The sequence below is a fragment of the Neopelma chrysocephalum genome, unplaced genomic scaffold, assembly GCF_003984885.1.
Source record: "Neopelma chrysocephalum unplaced genomic scaffold, ASM398488v2 Primary Assembly neopelma1_125, whole genome shotgun sequence".
NCBI classification, from domain to species: domain Eukaryota; kingdom Metazoa; phylum Chordata; class Aves; order Passeriformes; family Pipridae; genus Neopelma; species Neopelma chrysocephalum.
In genome coordinates, this window is record NW_020897787.1 from 1,231,716 (window position 1) to 1,252,131 (window position 20,416).

General features: G+C 48.8%; 2 protein-coding genes and 1 long non-coding RNA gene across 3 annotated transcripts; 2 read left to right on the top strand and 1 right to left on the bottom strand.

The window, feature by feature from the left end:
* Positions 1-726: 726 nt before the first annotated feature.
* On the top strand, positions 727-10,691 carry LOC113974749. Its single transcript, XR_003536633.1, has 4 exons — positions 727-2,233; positions 4,058-4,208; positions 6,939-7,054; positions 10,653-10,691. It is a non-coding gene; the product is annotated as an uncharacterized LOC113974749 (long non-coding RNA).
* Positions 4,648-13,558, bottom strand: OGFOD1 (2-oxoglutarate and iron dependent oxygenase domain containing 1). Its single transcript, XM_027698175.1, has 13 exons — positions 13,408-13,558; positions 13,010-13,155; positions 12,876-12,922; positions 12,643-12,743; positions 11,683-11,799; positions 10,725-10,816; positions 9,547-9,672; positions 9,092-9,205; positions 8,336-8,415; positions 7,908-8,203; positions 6,495-6,617; positions 5,701-5,759; positions 4,648-5,178 (listed from the first exon to the last, which is right to left on the bottom strand). The coding sequence occupies exons 1-13, from the start codon at positions 13,556-13,558 to the stop codon at positions 5,017-5,019; spliced, it is 1,614 nt and encodes a 537-aa protein (XP_027553976.1). The 3' UTR covers positions 4,648-5,016.
* Positions 13,559-13,675: 117 nt separating this feature from the next.
* Positions 13,676-20,370, top strand: NUDT21 (nudix hydrolase 21). Its single transcript, XM_027698178.1, has 7 exons — positions 13,676-13,903; positions 15,428-15,628; positions 16,831-16,894; positions 17,536-17,625; positions 18,266-18,341; positions 18,699-18,813; positions 20,079-20,370. Exons 1-7 carry the CDS (start codon positions 13,788-13,790, stop codon positions 20,098-20,100), a joined length of 684 nt encoding a protein of 227 aa, XP_027553979.1. The 5' UTR covers positions 13,676-13,787; the 3' UTR covers positions 20,101-20,370.
* The last annotated feature ends 46 nt before the right edge of the window (positions 20,371-20,416 follow it).

A 20,416-nucleotide genomic window follows, 5' to 3' on the forward strand; every position in this document is an offset into this window, starting at 1 on the left:
CAGTGCAGTGCACTAGAAGCACCGGGGGGATAACATCTCCTTGCTGGCTTTTAAGCCAGACCTTTGTCAGCCATCCAGTTCCATGATGTGTGCAGGTAGGAAGTGCTCTTGTTTCGTACCCCACGCTTCCCCACGCCTGGATTGCAGGAACCTTTGCTTCCAGCTACTGGTTCCTGTGCTATGGCTGGAAAAACTGCAGCTGCTGAGGTGGGCAAGGGTGCATTTCAGGAACAACAGAAACAAACTACACACCCAAGCTTGGTGCATACTCATGAAGAGCTGGCAGTACCTAATGGGATCAAAAGAAGAAGGTACTGAAAACTCATTTGGTTCCTGGCTCAAACCTGTTTAATTGCGGAATCTCTTTGAATTGGATTACAATATTACAGTAAGGCTCTCTATCTTAGATCTGAAGGTATTTTTGAATCTTTGCCAAAGCAGATTTCTTTTAGAAGCTAAAAATATCCCGCCCAGGGTGGTGATTGAGCCCTGGTGCTCCTCGTTGTGTGCTGTGCATCACACCTGCTGCTGTGCAGGTCGGGGTTTGTGACACAGGTGGGGAGGAGTCGGCCCATCCCTGTGAAATGGAGTTCTTGGGTCACTTCTTGGGGCTGTCAGGAGGATTTGTGTCCTGTAACTGGTCTGTCTCCTACGAGCCACTACTGAATTAAAACTATCAAGCCTGGATGGAAACAAAATCTGGCTTCCATCTCAAGTTTGTTAGAGAGCAGTTGGTGAGCGTGTGACCAGGTGAATGGGGAATGTAATTCTTACAATGTGATTTAATCCCCAGAACTGCCCCTTGCCACTGATTCAGTCCCTTCCATGCAGAGAACTGCACTGTGGAAGTACAGACCTCTGTCACTTCAAATCCACAGCAGGAGCTCATTTGAATCCTTTTAAGAGCCTGCTGTTAGTCAAATCCAGCTCCTTGGTAAAAGGGTGGTGAGCCACCCATGCTGTTCTAAGCAGGTGAGCTCAGACTTGATTATGGAACAGTCTCCTGGCATAAGTGCTGGGCTTTCTGCCACCTGCTGTACCTGTTCCCACTGTTTCAACCTCCTGTTCTTAATGTTCAAAATCCTAATGCTTGCTTGCTTATATTTATGTACTCTATTTAGTGATAAGAGAGTGGCTGTGATCAGAAAGCAGCTTTCCCATCAGCCTGATTTTCAGGACTTCTCACCAGGCACTGCCAGTCCCAGCTCTGTTTTGCTCCTGGCAAGGTCAGTCCTTTGCTCGCTGTCCAGTCCTCTGATAACGCTGATTTCCCCCATTTAAGCTTCTGACAACAAATTTGTACTTTATTTTCCTGTAAAGCCAACTTCCATCTGCCAAGTGAAAAATGCACATCCTGTGAGCTGAGGTGATACCAGGCTTGCAGTTGCCTGTTGGAATAAAGCTGGTGTGCAGTAGCAAGCTGGCATAAACTGAGCCTGCACCAGGAGACCAGTGGCAAACAGTCCCCACTGGTACAGTTTAGCCCAGGACCAACACCCAGGAACCTCATTTTTGGGTATGGGAGGGGAACTGCACTGAGCAGGTCAAGCTGATGGTCAAGTACAGAATAAGCTCTGAAACGGTGCTAGTAGAGCTGTGTGTTGCTAAGAATTCATGGGCAAGGGCTGCTTAGATGGCACCACACCTTGGTATGTGTGCTGGGGATAGGGTCTGGACCACTGTCCTGCCCTGCTGGGACGTGGCAGTTTGGACTGGAACCTTCCTCCTATGGCCCCTTCCCTGCCTGGGCAATGCACTGCAGCAGTATGTGCTGGATCAGCACCTGCTGGAGAGGGATCTGTATAGCACTGATTCCATGTCCTAATTGAAGTTCCAGTTTGGAGGTGAAGAAGCAGTTGGAACTGACAGGTTATCTGATTTCAGCCCCTGTTCCTTCAAGCCCTGTGCATTGCTGCTCATCTTCATGGTAGTTCACTGAATACCCAATGGTAGAGCTTTGCTGCATGTTTATGGATGCTGGAACAATTCCTTCAGTCTGCTCTACAGCTGAACTGTCTTATCTCCATATTTGAATTGTTCCTGTTTTCAGCTGCTTGGCAAACCGATGGCCACCAAGTCCCAAAATATTTGCTGTGAAGTACATGAACAGCTCGAAGCTTAAACAACTGAAAGCTGCTGGTGCCCTGCCTCAGGTGCCAGGCTGGGAGGTGCCATCAGCTGGTGGGAAATGCATGGCCTTGTACAGCCCAGCTCATCAGTGGCTTCTTGCCTGGTATGAAGTTCCTGTTCTCTGTTGCTTCCCCTCTGTAACTCTGTTCACTTGTGGTTCTTGGGCCTATTTTTCTATATTGTCCTGCTTATTAATTTTGTGGGTATGTACATGTCTCATATTCATATTCCTCTCCATAATGATGGAGTACTTTGCAAGCAGCTACACCTAATTGTAAATACGGATTTGTACCCAGCAAGAGCAGCTACAGAGATGGCTCCCATTACTGGTGCTGTGTAAAGTAAGACCCCTCCTCCTCCCATAGCTCACATCATTTGAAATGTCAGCATGTGGAGTCCTTCCTCTGTACATGCAGTGCCAGCCTCTGGCTTTTGGGACCTGGGACAGGAAGGGTGGGAGAGCAGAGTGTTCATTTTTAAATCTTTGAAAGCCAACTGCAAATCTGGCTTCCTAAATTACTTCATCTGAGTCACCAGAGGCAGAAAGGTGGTTCCTTGTATGATCTGGTAGATAGGGCCTCGCTCTAGCTGAGGCTGCTATGCCCTCTAGTGTAGTATTTATTATTAAAAAGCAGCAAACTAGAGAGCCCAGCTTCTCCCAGTCTCCTGGGAGGCGTTTCCAAGATCTGCCAAGCACATTCATAGGCTCAAAATGTAAGAAGTAACTTCATTTTGTTAATTCATTTACTCCCAACTTTGCCCAGCAGACTATGCTGTCAATAGCTGTGGTATCTGTCACTTTTGTTCAAAACTACACAAATAATTTTGGGTTTTTGTTCTTTGAAGCTTCCATTACTCGTCTCTTTCAACTGGAGCAGCTCAGAATAAGAACTGCTTTCTCCCCAAGAAGAGCTGCTGCCCCAATAGGCAGCAGAGTGCCTCAGAAATCAGTAATTCAGAGAGTCCTGTCCTACTTCAGGATTAGTTTCTAGCTTCATCCCCTGGTCCTTGTAAATAGCAAAGGAAGATTAAAACTAAGCAAGAAAGCCTTGGTAGTGCACAGAGAAGCCATCTCAGGGAGACAGGATGTGAAGAAGATGGTGTAGATCTTGCAACTGCAGCTCAGCACAGCCACCTCCCAGCTGTCCTTCCCGTTCAGCAGTGCAGGAGGGAGTAGCTACAACTGAACAACTGCTTGTCATCTGGGATGGAACTGACCCTGGAGCTACAGAGTTCTGCACAACAGGAGTGCAGGACAGTGTTGTCCCCTTGCTCTGGCACCTGCGGGGGCTGAAACACCTTTCCCTTTGGAAGCAAGGGCAGGGGTTCCTGCCAACTGCCTCAGGGAATCCTTTTTTGACCCCTGTGTATTGGGACTGAAGCTGAAGGCTGTTGCTCCTGTATCTTCATGAAGACATGCCCACAGGACACCTCTCCTGCTCATCAACAGTTGGCCTTGCTTTGGGCTCACTGCTCCTCTGCAGCCAGCTATGGTCTTACACCACCGTGGTGCTCTTCAACAACAGGCCTGGAAGCCTGGAAGAAGCCTGGAAGAAGGAGCAGACTTTAATCCAGAGCTCCCCTCTCCCAGCCCAGGAGAGGCAGGAGGAATGAGACGTGCACACTCTCCCCAGCTCACTGCAAGCCTGTGGCCTGCACTGCCTGGCTCGGATGAGCTGGAGGAACACCCGTGTCTCAGTGCCAAGAGAAGTTTCAGGCAAGCAGGTGCAGGCCAGGGCCGAGCCTCCAGCAGGGTGTTGAGCCCTCTGGCTGGCTCTGGAAGCATCAGCACAGCTCTGCTGCACCTCGTGGTGAGTGTGGCACAGCCCTGCTGCAGTGGACGTGGGGCAGGCACAGACCCTGAGAGCACGTGCAGGGAGGAGGTGCTGCAACAAGACCACTGCTGTTCTTGTGCTGTTTACCACAGGACCTGGCTGGCTGCTGCCCTGAAAGACCTGAGCTGATCCCCAGTGACAGAAGCCATCAGAACCCAGCAGATCCCAGGACATCACTAACAGGACAGGAGGCCGTGCTGCTGGAGACCTTCCTACCACCTGTGGATGACAAGCCAGGCAGAGGTGAGTTACCACATTCCAGCTGCCAGCCCACCACCCCTGCTCCAGGCTGGAGCCACAACCCTTTCCCAGCTGAAGCCAGGAGCTGTCTGCACACCCACCAAGCAGAGTGCACGGGAGCAGGTTTCTTCTCTCGGCTGTTTACCTTGTAAATCCTTTGGAAAAAGGGCTGCATCTGGGTCTGTCTGCACAGCATTTAGCATAATAAAGTCCTGCTTCTTGTTACAGTGCCAGGGCCTTCCCCATGCCAGCAGCTTTATAGCCTCACTGTTTTCCTTCCCAACTCCCCAGAGCTGTGCAGCTGGAAAAACCTCATATTTCCCAGGGCAGCTCCTTTATTTTTGCCTCTGCAAACAGGGAACCCAGTTAAGCCCCAGAAAATGTCTTGGGCATTTTGTAACAGAACTTGCTCGACCAGTGTTTGAAGCATTGAACTGACCCATTTCCTTTTTTTTCTTTTTTAATAAGAACAGTCATCAGCTCGGGGCAATGTACAGTTGTAATTCTCACCCTGACAGCTCAGAGACACCACTGTGCTGCTCCCATGAGAACACAGCTGGAAAGCTGACAGCTGTGGGACAACCCTCTCCACACAGCATTAAAAGCAGTCTAGGGTGTGTGTTGCAATGGACTTGGGAGGAGATTGAATTTCATTTGTACAGTTAAAAAAGCCACCTGGACCCCACTGTACGCAGCGTGATGAAGTTGCATCAGCAACATTTGTCTGCACTTAGGTCCCAGCTGAATGCCTGGACAGGAACCTGCCCACCACCCACCACCATCTCCTGTGACAGTGTCACACTCTGCACCATCACTCGTAATAGACAAAGGAAAAATCCCAAAATCCTGTTCTGTTTGGATGCTTGTTCAGGCGCGCCAAGCTACGATGGTTGATGTATTTCACAAACTTCATCGTTTCTTTGTCTCTGTAAACTAAGGCCAAGCAGTTGTCCTCTGGATTCACTGTCAACAGCTACAAGACAAGAGAGGAAGGGAGGAAATCAGTGTCATAAAAATGGCTTTGACAGAATTCTGAAGAAGAAACAAAAGTTTCAAAAGTTAGTCGGAGCAAAAGTCTGGTGTTAGAAAATGAACTGTGACACCATTTTCACTTTAATACCCCTTAACCTGAAGCATTATTATAGAGTAAGGGGTTCTGGACTGGTATGACTGCTCAGCACTGTCATTGGTACTGATGCTGGATGTGACCCCAGTGAATGGCACCCCCTGGAAAAGTGTCATCTCTGCCACAGCCTTGTGTCCCTCCAGGGCAGCTTCCCACATGGCCCCAGGTGCTGTGAGGCACTGTCAGGGCCCAGGTCTCACACTTTAGGGGAACACCAGCCTCTGGAAGCACGAGCAGGGACTGGGGCAGGAAGGCTCCAGAGCAACACGGAGCACCCTCAGGATTATGTTAGTGTACGACAAAGTGTAATTATATCACTCCACCCTGAACAATTTTATCTGATTTGCAGCTGGTAACTGAGGTCCTTACCTCTTCATCTTCACCTTTGGCAATGTAGGAGGTAAAGCCACCATATTCAGGATCCCAGTCTTAAAACAGAAAAGAAAGACTCTTAGAAAGTTCAGTGCTGCCCAGGCTTCTTACAGCCCTCCTGGAGATGGTGTTTTGTCACCCCGCTGCCCACAGTTACTGGATACAGGATAATCCCCACAGTTTACCTCCTCACATGTAGAACAGTTCTGCCTTAGCAGGCAGCAAAAGGATTTCAGGATAATTACCAGCATGTGCCAGATGGTTTCAGCTGTGTGTTCTGGGCTCAGCTGGTCTAAAATGCTTGTGTTTAGATTTTTGTTTTCATCACTATCTAACTAGCAATCTAAAATGCCCAGACATGCCTAAAGTCACTGTTGAAAACCCTGGGCTTTGTGAACTGGAGGTGCAGTTGATAATTCTGGTGAGAAAAGGGGTGGAACAGAACACTTTCAGCGGGTGTTCTGGCCACCTGACCCTCCACCGTGCTCAGAGCCGCTGCTCGGGAGAGGACAGGGCTGGGAGACTCAGCCTTTCCCTCTGCCCAGGCGCCACCTCCTGGCTCCAGCAGGAAAGGCCAGAGCTGACTCCAAGGCCACAATCCCAAATCTTTGTACACAAAGACTACTGAAACAAGGGTTTATGCCGAAGTGAGGACTAGGGCAAAATTTAAAGAGACCTCCCACGTAGGAAAAAGCAGGGAAATTTTGGTTGTTTCAGCACTGCTGAGAGGTCAGAAGGAACTCCTTCGTGCAGAGCTTGTAAGGAGAGTGCCACCTCTCCTGTCCACTTACCCTCACAGCCACAGAAGAAGAGCAGGTCGAGAGCAAACTCTGTTGCTTGAGCGTCGTGGACTAGAGTGTAGTGCCCGTGGGTCCAGCGCCGCAGCTCCCCCGCGCACACCGGGGCACCCGAGCCTGGGAGAGGGCACAGAAACACCAGGGAATGCCAGGAAACTGGGCAGCAGCACGTGGGGAGCAAGGCCTGGGGCTCTCACACCCCTGAAATCGCCTGCTGGCCCCCAGCAAAGGAAAGGTAAACCCACAGATGGCGTGTTAACATCTGTCCCAGTCCCAAATCTTTGTTGGCGAAGCCCAGCCATGATGATGATGATGAGAGGTGGCTGTAGGTTATGTACTTTGAACATGTAGGAGTGGGACCAACATTTGCTCCAAGCTCTGCTGTGCTTTAGTTTAACCAGTTCTTCCCTTTTTATTGTGTTTGCCCCGGATTTACAGTAGAGCTCCAAACCTCAAGAGCCAGCATCCTTTCTGCTCTGGAAGTACCCAGGAACTACCAGAAACCCCAGTGAAGGAGGACATTGCTCTGAACTCTGTGTGTGCCACCCAAGGAGGTATGTCACAATTTGGGGAAGCCTTTCTTTTCTCATGGGTCTAGCTCAGTTTTCAGTCCATGTAGACTCAAACTATGCTCTCCTCATATATGAATTAAAAATCACACAAAGCAGATAGAAGAGCCAAATGACTGTGGAAACCAGAAAAACAAAGACCTGTTCCTACTAAGTGTTCTGATGGGATTTTTCATTAGGACTATTTTTTTTACTATCTTTTATTCCAGTGTCCACTAATTTGCCTGGCTCAGTGGAAGATGAGCATTTTCAAAAATTCTGCCCTTAAATTCCAGAGCCACTGTTTCAAATAAAAATCACCAATCCATGCATCCAAAATTAATCTCATCCTTGACAGCAGTGGTATCTCACTGCTGACAATAAATGGTTATTAAGGCTGACAGTGTTTTCTGAAAGGTTAAATCCTACCTTTGAGGTATATCAGTTTTCTAGTTCTGAAATTATGTTGATGTGTTCACCCTTTTCCTTTAGATTTGTTATCTTGCATGAAAATCTGATTTATAAGAAGCAGGGATATTTGTATGTAGAAGCCACATACAAAAAAGCTTAATGGGCAATTAACAGCCCTCCCTAAAGTCCTATCCTTAAGACTTAGGTCTGTTCAAAATGGTAACTTCAAGTTAGTCATGAATTTACTCCAAATTCTTTTGCAATGGTCGCTGATTTTGGACGCCCAATCTGACGTGCTTCAGGTCCCACATTTGTGCTGGTGCCTTGTGCTGGCTGCAGCACAAGATGAAACATTAGGTCCCATGGAAATCACTGGGAACTCTGCTGCCAGCACTCTTAGCACCAGGATTGTGCTCGAGCCTTTTCCCACTGCTGCTGCTCTACTCACTGCTCCGTGTCTCGCCATCCTGTGCTTCACCAGAGCTGTCAGGCTGCTCTGGCTCACAGGGATTGCCATCAGCGTGTCCTTCAGCTTCTTCCTGCTCAGGTTTGGGACTTCTGTGCCCAGCAGTGTCCGCTGCTCGTCCTTCCCCAGCATCTTCATCCTCATCAGAGGGAGCCAGGAAGTGCAGCTTTAAGCCAGTGAAGTTGGAAAGCAGCAAAAACAAGGCCTCGGAGCGTAAGAGCTGCAGGAATTTCTTCAGGGTGTCAGGGAGGCTGACTTCCTCTGCTGCCTCATAGAGTCTGAAAGACAGCAGGTGTGTCAGAAGGTTTATCTCCTTGTTGGAGAGCCAACAAGGACCACATCCTTGGGGCTGCCTCATGGCAGCTCCTGCTTGGCCCCACCAGCAGCTGCCGTGTGCTGCCATTCCCCACCTTTTATTGGCAGGCCCCCGACCACTCCACTGGATCTCTTTGTTCTCCAATGCTTCACAGAGTAGCTGGTATTTCTCTTTCTAGGCAAAAAAAAAGATAGTGCAGAGACATTCTCATTCAGCTCCCAGGTGTGCCAGAAGCAGTGCCTCCAGATAAGGCACTCGAACTTGTTTGAGGATCCCCAGACTGCTGAATTCAGAGACACTGCCTGGGAGGGTGTTGTGTCTTTTCAGTGTCAGTGACCAGGAGGTATCAGATGCTACTGGGTTGTCTGCTGGGTGAGAATGCAGCTTCACTGAGATACAGGTGCCCTGTAAGCCACAGGTCAGTCAGCCTTGAGAGGCAAAGCCCTTCAAGACAAACCTCTCGTGGGTCACTTGTTTCACACACACGTGGAGTTCCCCAAGTGCTAGACTGCAAGAGCTGGGGGAAAGGCTGGGAAGCAGGAAGGATGACACGGGTTTCCAGCCTTCTGCTTTGCTTCTTGCAGGAAATAAGGTTGAATACAAGTGTTTTATTTTTGGTGAGTCCCTACACAGCAGTGTACAGGCAGTCAGAGGGGATCCATCCACAGAATCACAGAGTGGTTGAGGTTAGAAAGGACCTCTGGAGGTCCACTCCCCTTTAGGGCACGAAACTAGGTGTTTTAGTTAACAGATGTGCAAGCAAGCCCTTTCCCAGCCTGCATGCCAGGTGGTACCTGTCACCCTGCAACCTGTTCTGGCAGATCAGATCCAATCGAACCACCAGGCTCACCTTAAGAAAGTCTTTCAGGAGAATTTCTGATCGCTCCTCAAATTCCTCCTGGATTTGAGCTTGGGAGTCCATGTCCAAATAAACTGGATTGATCCACTCATACAGTATTTCATGCTGGAAGGGAAATGGATTGCAATGCTGAGTTTGCAAAAGTGAAATTCTTCAGTTCCCCCTACTGAGCTGCCCACAGGGCTGCATTCCCTCACACACACTCTCCATTCCTTTATTTCATTGCACCACAAGTATTTGCCGCAGTTTCTGAACTACTGGAGGTATGCAAAACACCCAGAGCCAAGAAAGATGCACAGGAAAGAAACTGGATCCAAATTCATGGACAGAGAACAAAAAGGAGAACGCGACAGGATTAAAGCATCCCCAGAGCATCGCTGCCTCCCGTAACAGGTATTACAGGAGCAAGGAAGAGAGAGAAATGCAGATAAGCAGATGTTACTCACATCATAGGGGATGTGGGGGCTCCTGGGCAAGGGAGTTTCAGCGGGGCGTGTGGGTCTGGGCACGGCCGGGCCGTGGAACCAACCGCTCACGGACAGGCGGCACTTCCGCGACACAACCTCCGACACCTGCAACAGCCGAGCACGGCACTGCTGGGGGACAACACTGCTGGGACCAGGGGGGACAGGCACCCTGTAAACTCATGACAGGAGCTGGACCTGACTGCAGAGAGCCCACGTGCATACATGGAAAAGTCAGACAGGGCTAGACCAGTGGGATTATCAGACAGGCCTAAAGCAAACTTTGATGCTCAAGTCCATTGTGTGTTTCCAGAGTTCCAGTCTAAGATTTTACTCCAAGCTCACAGCAGAGCTCTCTCTGAGAGCTTTGTCATTCTGTTATAAAGTAATTGCATTTCATTTTTCTACCATTTATTCTACCACTTATTTCTACCATAAGGGACTGCAAAGATCAGCTGTCACAGCTTAGTCTGGAAGGTCAGACAGCACAGAGCACCCGTGGGCCTTGGCAGGCTGCACTGCTCTGCTTTTGTGTCCTTTACTTTTCAAAAAATGCTGTAACACAAGCCATCATGAAGGCTCTTAGCTTATTTGTCAGACTAAGGGCAGACCCTCTATCCTGGCATTTGCCCTGGCCTCTGGGAACCCTCAGTTTTCCCACAGCGATGGTCACTGTTAAATCTTGATTTCATGAAACTGTGCAGAGGTTGGGCTAAATGGAACAATTTCACACTCTAAGGTGCTGTAACAGTAGTGTGAAGAGAAAGCACAAATGATGCCCCTGTTGGCAAGGTGGTGGGCTCAGGAGCTCTTCTGGAGTGAAGTGATGGCACCCACATGAAAAATGTGAGCTAGTTTAAAACAAGCCAACAAACAAAAACAGGCCCTAGCCAAATTCACAGCAGGGGCTTGCCAGGATAGCAACACAAAACAAGTTTTCCTTTCCCAGGATGATGAAGCTAGACTGATAGTTTAATGTTGGCTTTGTCAGTTCTTGTCCTCCCTAAAGTCCTTGAAGCCCTGCCTTTAGCACACAGCACTTAGCGTGAGTATCCGCTCTAGCCACAGTTCTTCTCCCTCCCCATCAGGACTGTAATAACACACAGAGGGAACAACCACAACAATGAGAATCAACAAATGAACAAGAGACAGCTCCTTGCCTGGTGGAAAGAGACTGGAGACACTTCAAAGAAAACCAGCGTGTTCCACGAAGGTACTAATGACTTGGTGATGTGCTGTGGCTGAAGGTGTTCTGAGGAGGAAGAAAACATACTCTGGTTAAGATATTGAACTGGAACTTGCTAGAAACTGCTATTTCTCTCTTCATGACAGTGACTGGTAGGACACCTGGTTATAAGGGATGGAGCTCAGAGCAAGGGCTTGGCGAGGAATCAGCGCACTGCTATGGAGACAGGCAGAGAAAGTTGGAGCTGTTCAGCCTGGAGAACAGAAGGCTCCAGGGAGACCTTAGAGCCCCTTTCAGTGCCTAAAGGGGCTGCAAGAGAGCTGGGAAGGGACTTTGGACAAGGGCATGGAGTGACAGGACAAAGAGCAATGGCTTCAAACTGACAGAGGGCAGGGTTAGATTAGATGTTAGGGAGAAATTCTTTACTATGAGAGTGGTGAGGCCCTGGCGCAGGTTGCCCAGAGAAGCTGTGGCTGCCCCATCCCTGGAAGTGTCCAAGGCCAGGTTGCACAGGGCTTGGAGCAACCTGGGATAGTGGAAGGTACACCTGCCCACAGCAGGGGGCTGGAATTAGATGATCTTTAAGATTCCTTCCAACCCAAACCATTCTGTGGCTCTGTTGCTGGAAAGGGACATTACTGTCATCAATCTGGAGTTCCAAGCACAGTTACTGGCATTGCTTCCAACTTGCCTCCACTCTCAGCCCTTCCAAAAGAACAGAATAAAAGGCTGTTTCTTTGTCTGCTGTTGCTCATTGTCTGTAAACCCCACTACAGCCCATCCCTAAAGGTGCGAATTTTACCTACACATCCCCTTTTGTGGACAAAGGAGAAACTCTTTATCTCCCTGCTACTGTTTGAGGAGAGAGTTGCAGCAAGGTGCACAGGAGCTCCGTGTTTTTCACCCCCCTGAGGCCAAGGCCGGGCTCTCACCGTCTGTGCTGAACAGGTCCAGCGTTCCCCCGTCACTGCTCTCCCAGGGGGGGACAAGGTACAGGATGAAGGCGATTCTCCGACCCTCCAGCTCGTCGTCGTGGCACAGCAGCACATCTGCAATCACACACGTTTTGCTGCTGCAGCATCTTTCCAGCACGCACGTGACTCAGTCCAACAACTGCTTCCCAGCTTGGCCCCCACAGGGACACGACAAGAAGAAACATGTTCCTCCCAGGAACTGCGTTTTCACTCATCAGCATCACCAGCCCGAGATCTGCAAGGGTAACTTCTGTGGGACTGCACTGCAGCTGGCAGAGCCCCTCTGAAGGTACAAGCAGTCACACCTTATCACCCACCCCTTCCTGGCTGCCACCGGGCACGGGGGACAGAGATTCCCAACCTAAACAATGATTCCAGCTCTGACCTCTGAATGGAGGAGGCTTGTTGCTGGAATAGAGAGGAGGGGGAATCCTGAGAACAGAAAAGCTGGACCAGCAATTGATTGTGCAAAAGACTTGTAAAAATTAGAGCTGATCGCAGTAGAGAACTCCCCCTTTCTACAGTGACTTTTCATGACTGAAAGCACAGAATCCAGCTGAAACCTGAATTCACCAAGTGACATTTTGCCAACAGAATTCACAAACTCAACTGCAGCGTTTGGAAGATGAACATGTCACCCTTTTGCATTGAAGCAGCCACATAAACACAGGCTGAACATCTCTGAAAAGGTGGGGACTTGCAACAGCACCAGGCCCAGTTAAAGCCACCAGCAACAGAACTGCAGCAACAGTTTTTCCATCATTTGTACTTTGTTTTCTGAGACTTTGATTTGCTGCTTCTGGGACCCTCTGGAACTAGAAAAGGGTTGGGATGGGTGATAAAACTAGATATTCCATAGACATTTTATTTTCTACATGTGCACAGAAGCTTTAGGGAAAGGATCACTTATATACTGACCAGTATACTCATATTTAGCACAAGAGATGTCAATAGTTGGCTCCAGCTCTATCTGGGTCACAGCAGAAAGCCACGGTCGGAATTCTTCACACAGAGCATTCCTGAGAAGACAAGCATAGGGTACATGTCCCACATGTTATAAAGCATCCATATCACCATAGACTAATTTATTGTCTCCCAACTATTTAAAGAGTTACAGGAGCTGTTTCTGCGGGTGACAGTGTATCCTTTACCTCAGCGCGGCGATGTGGGGCTCCGGGCTTGCCCCCAGCTCCTCGGACTGCGGCGGCCCATGGAAGAGAAGAAGGGACGGGGGTTAAGGCGGCTCAGCACAGCACAGCACGGCCCGGCCCGGCCCGGGGCCCACCTGCCGCAGCGAGAGGAGGTCGTTGTGCCGCCCGTGGAAGCCGAGGCCCAGCAGCTCGTCCCGCAGCGCCTCCGCGAAGGCCGCGTCCGCCAGGAACCCGGGGATGACGGCGTGCGGGAACGGGGCCGGCTCCAGCGCCGCCGCCTCTGCCAGGGAAAGGCCGCCGGTGAGAGCCGGGCCGGGCCGTACCGTGCCGCAGCCGCTCCCAGCGGGCACGGCGTGGCCGTACCAGGCCGTACCGTGCCGTACCGTGCCGCAGCCGCTCCCCGCGGGCCCGGCCGGGCCGTACCGTGCCGTACCGTGCCGTACCATACCGCACCGCTCCCCGCGGGCCCGGCGTGGCCGTACAAGGCCATGCCGGGCCGTACTAGGCCATACCGGGCCATACCGTGCCGTACCGTGCCGCAGCCGCTCCCCGCGGGCCCAGGCCGCCCCCGCGCGCTCCCGCAGCGCCGCGTCCCCGAGGGCCGCGCACAGCTCGGCGCGCGCCTCCCGCTTCCCGCGCTTCGCCCCCGGCGGCGCGCCCGCTCCGCGGCGCTTGGCGGCCATGCTGCCGCCAGACCGGACTGCAACTCCCGGCGCCCCCCGCGCCGCGCCCCCGGCGGCCAATCGGATGGCTCGGGGGACGGGGCTGGGTGCCGCCGGCCAATGGGCGAGGACGGGAGGGCGGGGCGCGGTCCCGGCAGGCGGCGCGCGGCGCTCGGGGCCGGGCGGGCGTTAATGGCGGACGCGGCTCCCGCCGCCCAGCGCTGACCCGCCGCTCCCGCCGCCTCCCGCCATGTCCGTGGTGCCGCCCAACCGCTCGCAGACCGGCTGGCCCCGCGGGGTCAACCAGTTCGGCAACAAGTACATCCAGCAGACGAAGCCGCTCACGCTGGAGAGAACCATCAACCTGTGAGCGCCGCCTCGGGCCTGCCCGCCCCTGCCCTGTCCTGCCCGCTCCCTCAGCAGCCCCGGGGGGGTTCGCGCTCAGCGCCCGCCCTGCGAGGGCCGGAGGGTCGCGGCCTCCCCGAGAGCCGAGAGCAGGGCGGCGGCACAGCCCGGGTGCCTTTGGGGCTCCCCCCACGCGGGGCTGCTGAGCCGCACTGGGGGTACCGGGGGTACCGAGGGCTCGCCGGCCTTCGGGGGAGTGCGGAGCGTTTGGGGTGAACGCGTTAGTGCTTAAAAACAGCGTCTGGCTCGGGAGGTGTGAGCCCCGAGTAACACAGGGAGGGTTTGGGCCTGTTGAGCATCACCGACCCTCTCAGGGATTATCCGGAAAGGCGGCAGGGAGGGAAACGGGCTCTTTCTTGGCCTCGCTGGGACCCGGGCTGGCCCTGTGACCCCAGGCAGTAGGATGTAGCTGGATGTGCCTGGTGTTTGTGGGTTGTCTGGTGCAGGTGTTGGGGTTTAATTAGGGGTGGTTGCTACCAGAGAAAACTTTACTTCTGTCATAGATACAAACTACTTGCTAATAAGTATTTACATATTTTTTAATGAGAAGCCATATATTTTTAGCTTCTTCCAGAAAATTCTGGTGGACGTAGAATATGTTCTTTGCTAAGTACATCTGTCAAGTTGCAAAAACCAGCAGATGTTAACTGCAGCAGTCAATATTCAATTTTAGCTATTCATCACTAACACTTGTATTTTTTGGTGTAGCTGAATTTATTCAGAGTCTTGTGAAAATTCAAATATGAGCTTCAGAGATTGGAATATTTCTATAGAGTTTCTGAAGAAATGACTCATTGGGAAGCTGTGTTATCAGCATCTTTTTTTTTTTAAAGTCTAGGCCATTTCTTGCCTAACCTTTCTTTTCTTTTCTGACTGTTTTCAGTCCCTCTTACTTGGGAGAAATCACTGAGTTTTCACTGCACTGTCCCAAGAGTGCAGAGGCCCAGCACCAGCCCAACAGAGGGATCTGCTCACACTCTTTATCTTACCCCAGGCTCTCAACCCTGCACTCAGACAGTCAGCATTTCTCCTCTTCTGTGATCCAGATGCCTGATTTCCCACTTCAAAACAAAACCACTTCTAACAGTTCAGTTCTCAGGCCCTTCATTACGTCTGCAGAAAACAACTGCAGTCCTGTGCAGCTTCCTTCCTTCCTTCCCAGCAGAGCTTTTCCCTCCTGTCTCTTTTCCAGTTTCTCTTGGAGCTTCAGCTGCCTTTTCTCTGTAGCATGGAGATCAAAGAGGGTGGCTGTTGAATAACAGTTGGTTCTTCTGGGCTTCTTTCCCTCTTTTGAGCCAGCACTGGGCTGGTGTGTGGCTCAGCAGGACCGTCTGTGCTCGTGTGTTCCTCGAGCAGATCTCTTTGGGGCAAGGGCCCTGTGAGCCACCAGCAAGGATTTTAGCCCTGCAAGTTACCCACCAGGTGCTGTGTCAGAAATTTAAAGTTGGGTTTCTTTCTGCAGTTACAATTTTTGCCCCCTTGCAGGTATCCCCTGACAAATTACACGTTTGGCACCAAGGAGCCCCTGTATGAGAAGGACAGTTCGGTGGCCGCTCGGTTCCAGCGCATGAGGGAGGAGTTTGACAAGATTGGCATGAGGAGGACAGTGGAAGGGGTTCTGATCGTGCACGAGCACAGGCTGCCCCACGTGCTGTTGCTGCAGCTGGGTACAACTTTTTTCAAGCTGTAAGTGTTTCTTAAACTTTAAACTTTAGTTTATTGTCGCAGACCACTAAACACGCAGGCTAGAAGTTAAACTGTGGCCAACTGATTGATGTTTTGAATGGGATTCATTTCTTGCAAAGACTTAGTCTGGAAGGTCTTTTTTTGAGTGGTGGGGTTTTCATCTAAAGTGTTTGTCTGACTGCTCATGAGGGGGTGACTTAGTTTGGAACCAACTGGGAATCTTAGTTACGGTGCATCACTGTGGTAAAATCTTGTTTAAAAGTCATTATCAGCAGCTGGTGTGTTGTACTTGCATTGTGAAAGCTGTTATGCTTCCATAGCTTATGTTATGCCTGGAAAAACAGGCAAGTGGAGTTCAAGAACTAACCCCCTGTAAATACAGAATGATACCTGGTTACAAACTACTGGGTGAGCTGGGATAGCAAGAAAGGGAGGCATCTAAATTTGAGGAAATCACTTCAGTTCATCTCATATTTATCAGTGCCAGAGTGAAATTCTAGTGTTTGGATGCGGTCGTGGTAATGGTGGTGGTGCTTGTTTTCTATTTTAAACTAGATGGTCTTGACTTGTCTCAAGTTACCCTGCTTGTGTTCTTGCTCTTGTTTTTAACATTTATATTGTTTGTTTTCAATTTCATGTATGTGTGAAGTCTCGTTTTATATCTAGATTAGTTTTTCACGTCTTGATTTGAAGGGTGTTTGTGCACAAACAGACTTGTGAAATGCTGTATTGATGAAAATGTGGGTTTAGATTTTTCATTAATCGTGCATCAAATGTGGGGTGGTTCCCCACAGGAGTTTTATTTTCTGCTTTCTGTTTGATTCAGTGTGTGCTGGTTTTGAGATAACAATAAATACAGGCAGTATTTACAACCTTTTCTTCAGCTTTTGGTTATTATTGTTAAAACTTTACCCTTTAAGTGTCCCAGTCTTTATCACGTGTATTGTTATGCTTTGTCCTGCTGAACTAAAAGTATTTTATATAATAGTTATTTTTATAAGGGACACAATAGCCATTTTAGTCATGGTTTGGGTGAAAGTTATCCTGCTGTCTTCAATATCAAAGTTAGATTTGGAATTTCTGACTTAAGGACCATAAAAGAATTTCTAACTCCCTGCCTGGAAGCACATCTGAACTTGCCTGTGAAAGTTGGTAAATGCAATAAAATGTAACTTTAGCTTTCATCACTGTTATTTTAACAGACCTGGTGGTGAACTCAATCCGGGAGAAGATGAGGTGGAAGGGCTCAAACGCTTAATGACAGAGGTCTGTTTGCTTTTTGTTATGTTTCTATAGCAGAATTAGTAGAATAAGCCAAGACAATAGAGTGGTCTTCTTACCGCTGCTGTTATTTTGTTGCTTTTGTGATGTTCTCAGGTAGTTACAAATAAGCAGTCAAGTTTTCATTTGTCTGCATCATGAGTGTGGCTGACTCCTGCTGCTGCTCAAGTCCTGTGTTCATTTGCAGCTTTGCTTTCTGACTGGCTTCAGGCAAGTGAATGTGCAGATGAGCAATAAAATGTGTTGTGGAGCACAACTGGGGAGGACTTGCCTTCGAGATAGTCCTCCCGTTGCACTGGTAACTTTCCATGCCCTCCAATTAGCCCAAATTACTTCTGCCAGCTAGTGTAACAATGTATTTCATTCTTCCCACTGGTCAGATAGGACTCAGGCCAGCTGAATACAGCATGGAATTTGAAATGCTCTCTAAAGTGGCCTTGTCCTGCCAGGCGAGGCTTTTACTAAAAGATTCCACTTTATACAAAAATACTCTATGATTCTATTGGAAGCTGTGTCAGAGCAGTTCTAAACTATATCAGAAAAAGGTTTTGTTCTTCCAGTATGTGTTTTCTAGAAAAATGGACTTGGGATAGTTAGAGTTGTGATTGTTGCTGGATTTTTGGTAGATCCTGGGTCGCCAGGATGGTGTTCAGCAGGACTGGGTGATTGATGACTGCATTGGCAACTGGTGGAGACCCAACTTTGAACCTCCTCAGGTGAGTACTCCTGTGGGCTTCTGTCCTCTTCAGTCAAGTACTGATTGCACTTCCAAAGCCTCCAACCCATTGGTTGGCCTTTTTGAGGCCAACTGCATGAGCAGTTAGTTTTTCTGGTTTTTACCTGTTTTGTCTCCTTTCGGTGACTGGGGAGAAACTGCAGCCTCTTTTTCTGGAAACTTCTATTTCCCTCCTCACACGTGTCATGATGGATGAGAAACCAGTGGATGTAAAAGCTTCCAGTTCTGTGCTGAGACAGATGCACCACTGAAATTCCTTTTGTAGCCACAATGGAAACTCTTGCAGCAGCTTATGGAACAGATGCCCTGGGAATAAATTAGTCTCACTACCCTATTTCTAAAGGGTCATTTTGCTGTTGTGCATTTCTGTCTTGGGTTGTTTTAGCTGCTTGTGAGTATTGGTGCCCATTTAGATCCTGTCACTAGTTGTGACAGCAACAGCACTCCTTTCTTAAGTACTTTCTTATAAAATTTTGGGGTTTTTTTATTCGATGCCATGAAAGAACAATATATGACACATTGAAAGCTTGCACAGTGCTTGATAATTTATAAAGTAGCACTTTAGATTGCACAATATTTTCAAAGCTCTGTACAACTAATTTTTATCATTTTTCTTCCAGTATCCCTATATCCCAGCTCATATTACAAAGCCAAAAGAGCACAAAAAGCTTTTTTTGGTCCAGCTTCAAGAAAAGGGTAGGTATTTGTTTGCAGCAAAGGGTTGTATTTATAACAATGTCTAAATGCTTGCATTTCCCACAGGGAGATGTAGCAAGTTTGTGTTTGTATGTTTGCAGGTGTTTATAGTTGGTCACTAATGAAATTAAATGCAGGTATTGGTTCTGAAGGTAGATGATCCTTTGAACATGAATTCCTAGTAAATTCCCATTCCTGCTCCTGTTCAGCACGTGAACCCCACATTTAACTAGAAAAGGAATAAACCTGCTGGAGTGCTCTGTGTAGTGATCTTGTTTGGAGGGCTGTGTGGGACAACGATACCCTGGCTGAATGTGTTCTGCTTTGTCTTATTAATCAACTTGTATTTGTTTTTAGCTTTGTTTGCAGTCCCCAAAAATTACAAGCTGGTCGCTGCACCCTTGTTTGAGCTCTATGACAATGCACCAGGATATGGACCCATTATTTCCAGCCTTCCTCAACTTTTGAGCAGGTATATTGTATTTGTATGACGGTTCTGGGGAATATGTTTGCTGTGGGACACCAGAGCAAGGTGAGGCACTACAGAAACCAACTTGAAAAGGTTTTAAGTATCCCAAAGAATCTCCCTCAGACAAGGTGTGATGGACAGTTTAGAGGCACTAATCACAACTGGCTGGCACCAAAGTCCTACACAGCAGCTGTAGCTAAGGAAATGTGAAAGATGGTGAGGATGAAGCTGTGCACAGACTAAGGAACAACTTCTTGTAGGTGCTGGAGGCAGCGTGAGAGTAAAAGCCAAGATGGGAGTTTGAAGCCCTGAGTTAGGTGTGCATGTTATCCCAGCTTTGTGCTGATTAAATGTAGTGGGTTTTTTAGACTCCTCACTACAGATGTAGTATTTTTATGACACATGTAGTATTTTTCTGACACAAATATGTGTAGGGACAGCTGTATTTTTTCCTTCCTCTTCCCAAGGTACACACTGTTTGGCTTTCTTACCTGGGCATGGCTTGTGCCTCAGGTCTCCAGAGCTGGTTTCTTATTTTTGTGGGTGGTCATTCAGATGCCAGGCATCCCACAGCCTGCCAGCTGTTCTTCAGGAAAGTAGCTCTGTCCTCCTCCTACTTTGATGAAGAAAGTCTGCTAGCAGAATGTCAGCACTGGTGTTGCCCATAATAGGCTTGTTTCCTGCTGGGTTTTTTTGTCTATCCAGCCCCAGTTTTGGCTTCCCCCTCTAAAAACAGCAGGTACTTGTGAGTACCAGCAGAACACTGGCTGTTGTGCAGACAGGTGCTGGTTGGGTAGCAGTGCAACAGAGGCATCTAAAGGCTGGGCATCTGGGAGCTGAGAGGGATGGTTGTTTCCACTGCTGTCTGTGAAACTTAGTTGAGAATTCTCTCTGTTGTTGAGTATGTCCATATGTTACCTTTGGAATATGTGAGGTTTGCCTGACAGCAGAAATGCTGTGAAGGGGTTGCTGATGAAGGAACATAACTCTCACTGGGATTTTCGTATCTATGAAACTGTCTTAGGAGATAAAATGTTAATAATTAGCTCTTCTGCAACCCTAAGAGACAGTTGTGCAGTGTTAGAGGAGGATTGGCTGTTAAAAAGGATGCTGTACTGTAAAGCTGTCTTACTAAAAAATGCACTTTTGTCCTGTCAGGTGGAGGCTTATCCAGAGCAGAAACAAAACATTTGCATAATAATTCAAAAACTCCCCTTAAATAGAAAGAATGAAAATTCCTTACTTGGTATAATCCTTCTAAATTTTAGATTCAACTTTATTTACAACTGAACTCCTGTTTACCTGAAGACTCCAATAGAAGAAGCCGTCTCTGTGAGCACAGCTTTAAAATGTAGAGTGAAGAATACGTGTGACACAAGGGTTTTTTTAAGTCATTCTGTTCCTGGAGGCCACTAAAGTTTCTATGGTATGAACAGAGAAGTGAATCTCAACTGTTTAGGTAGAGAGATGGCAATGTGATACCAGTGTTTTAATCCCTTTTCATTGTAATACTCACCAATTTTTTGTTTTGTACAACATTAAACAAAATGGTTAAGATTCTGTTTGTCTTGTGTCTTGGGTTTGGTTTGGCTTTGGGGTTTTGTTT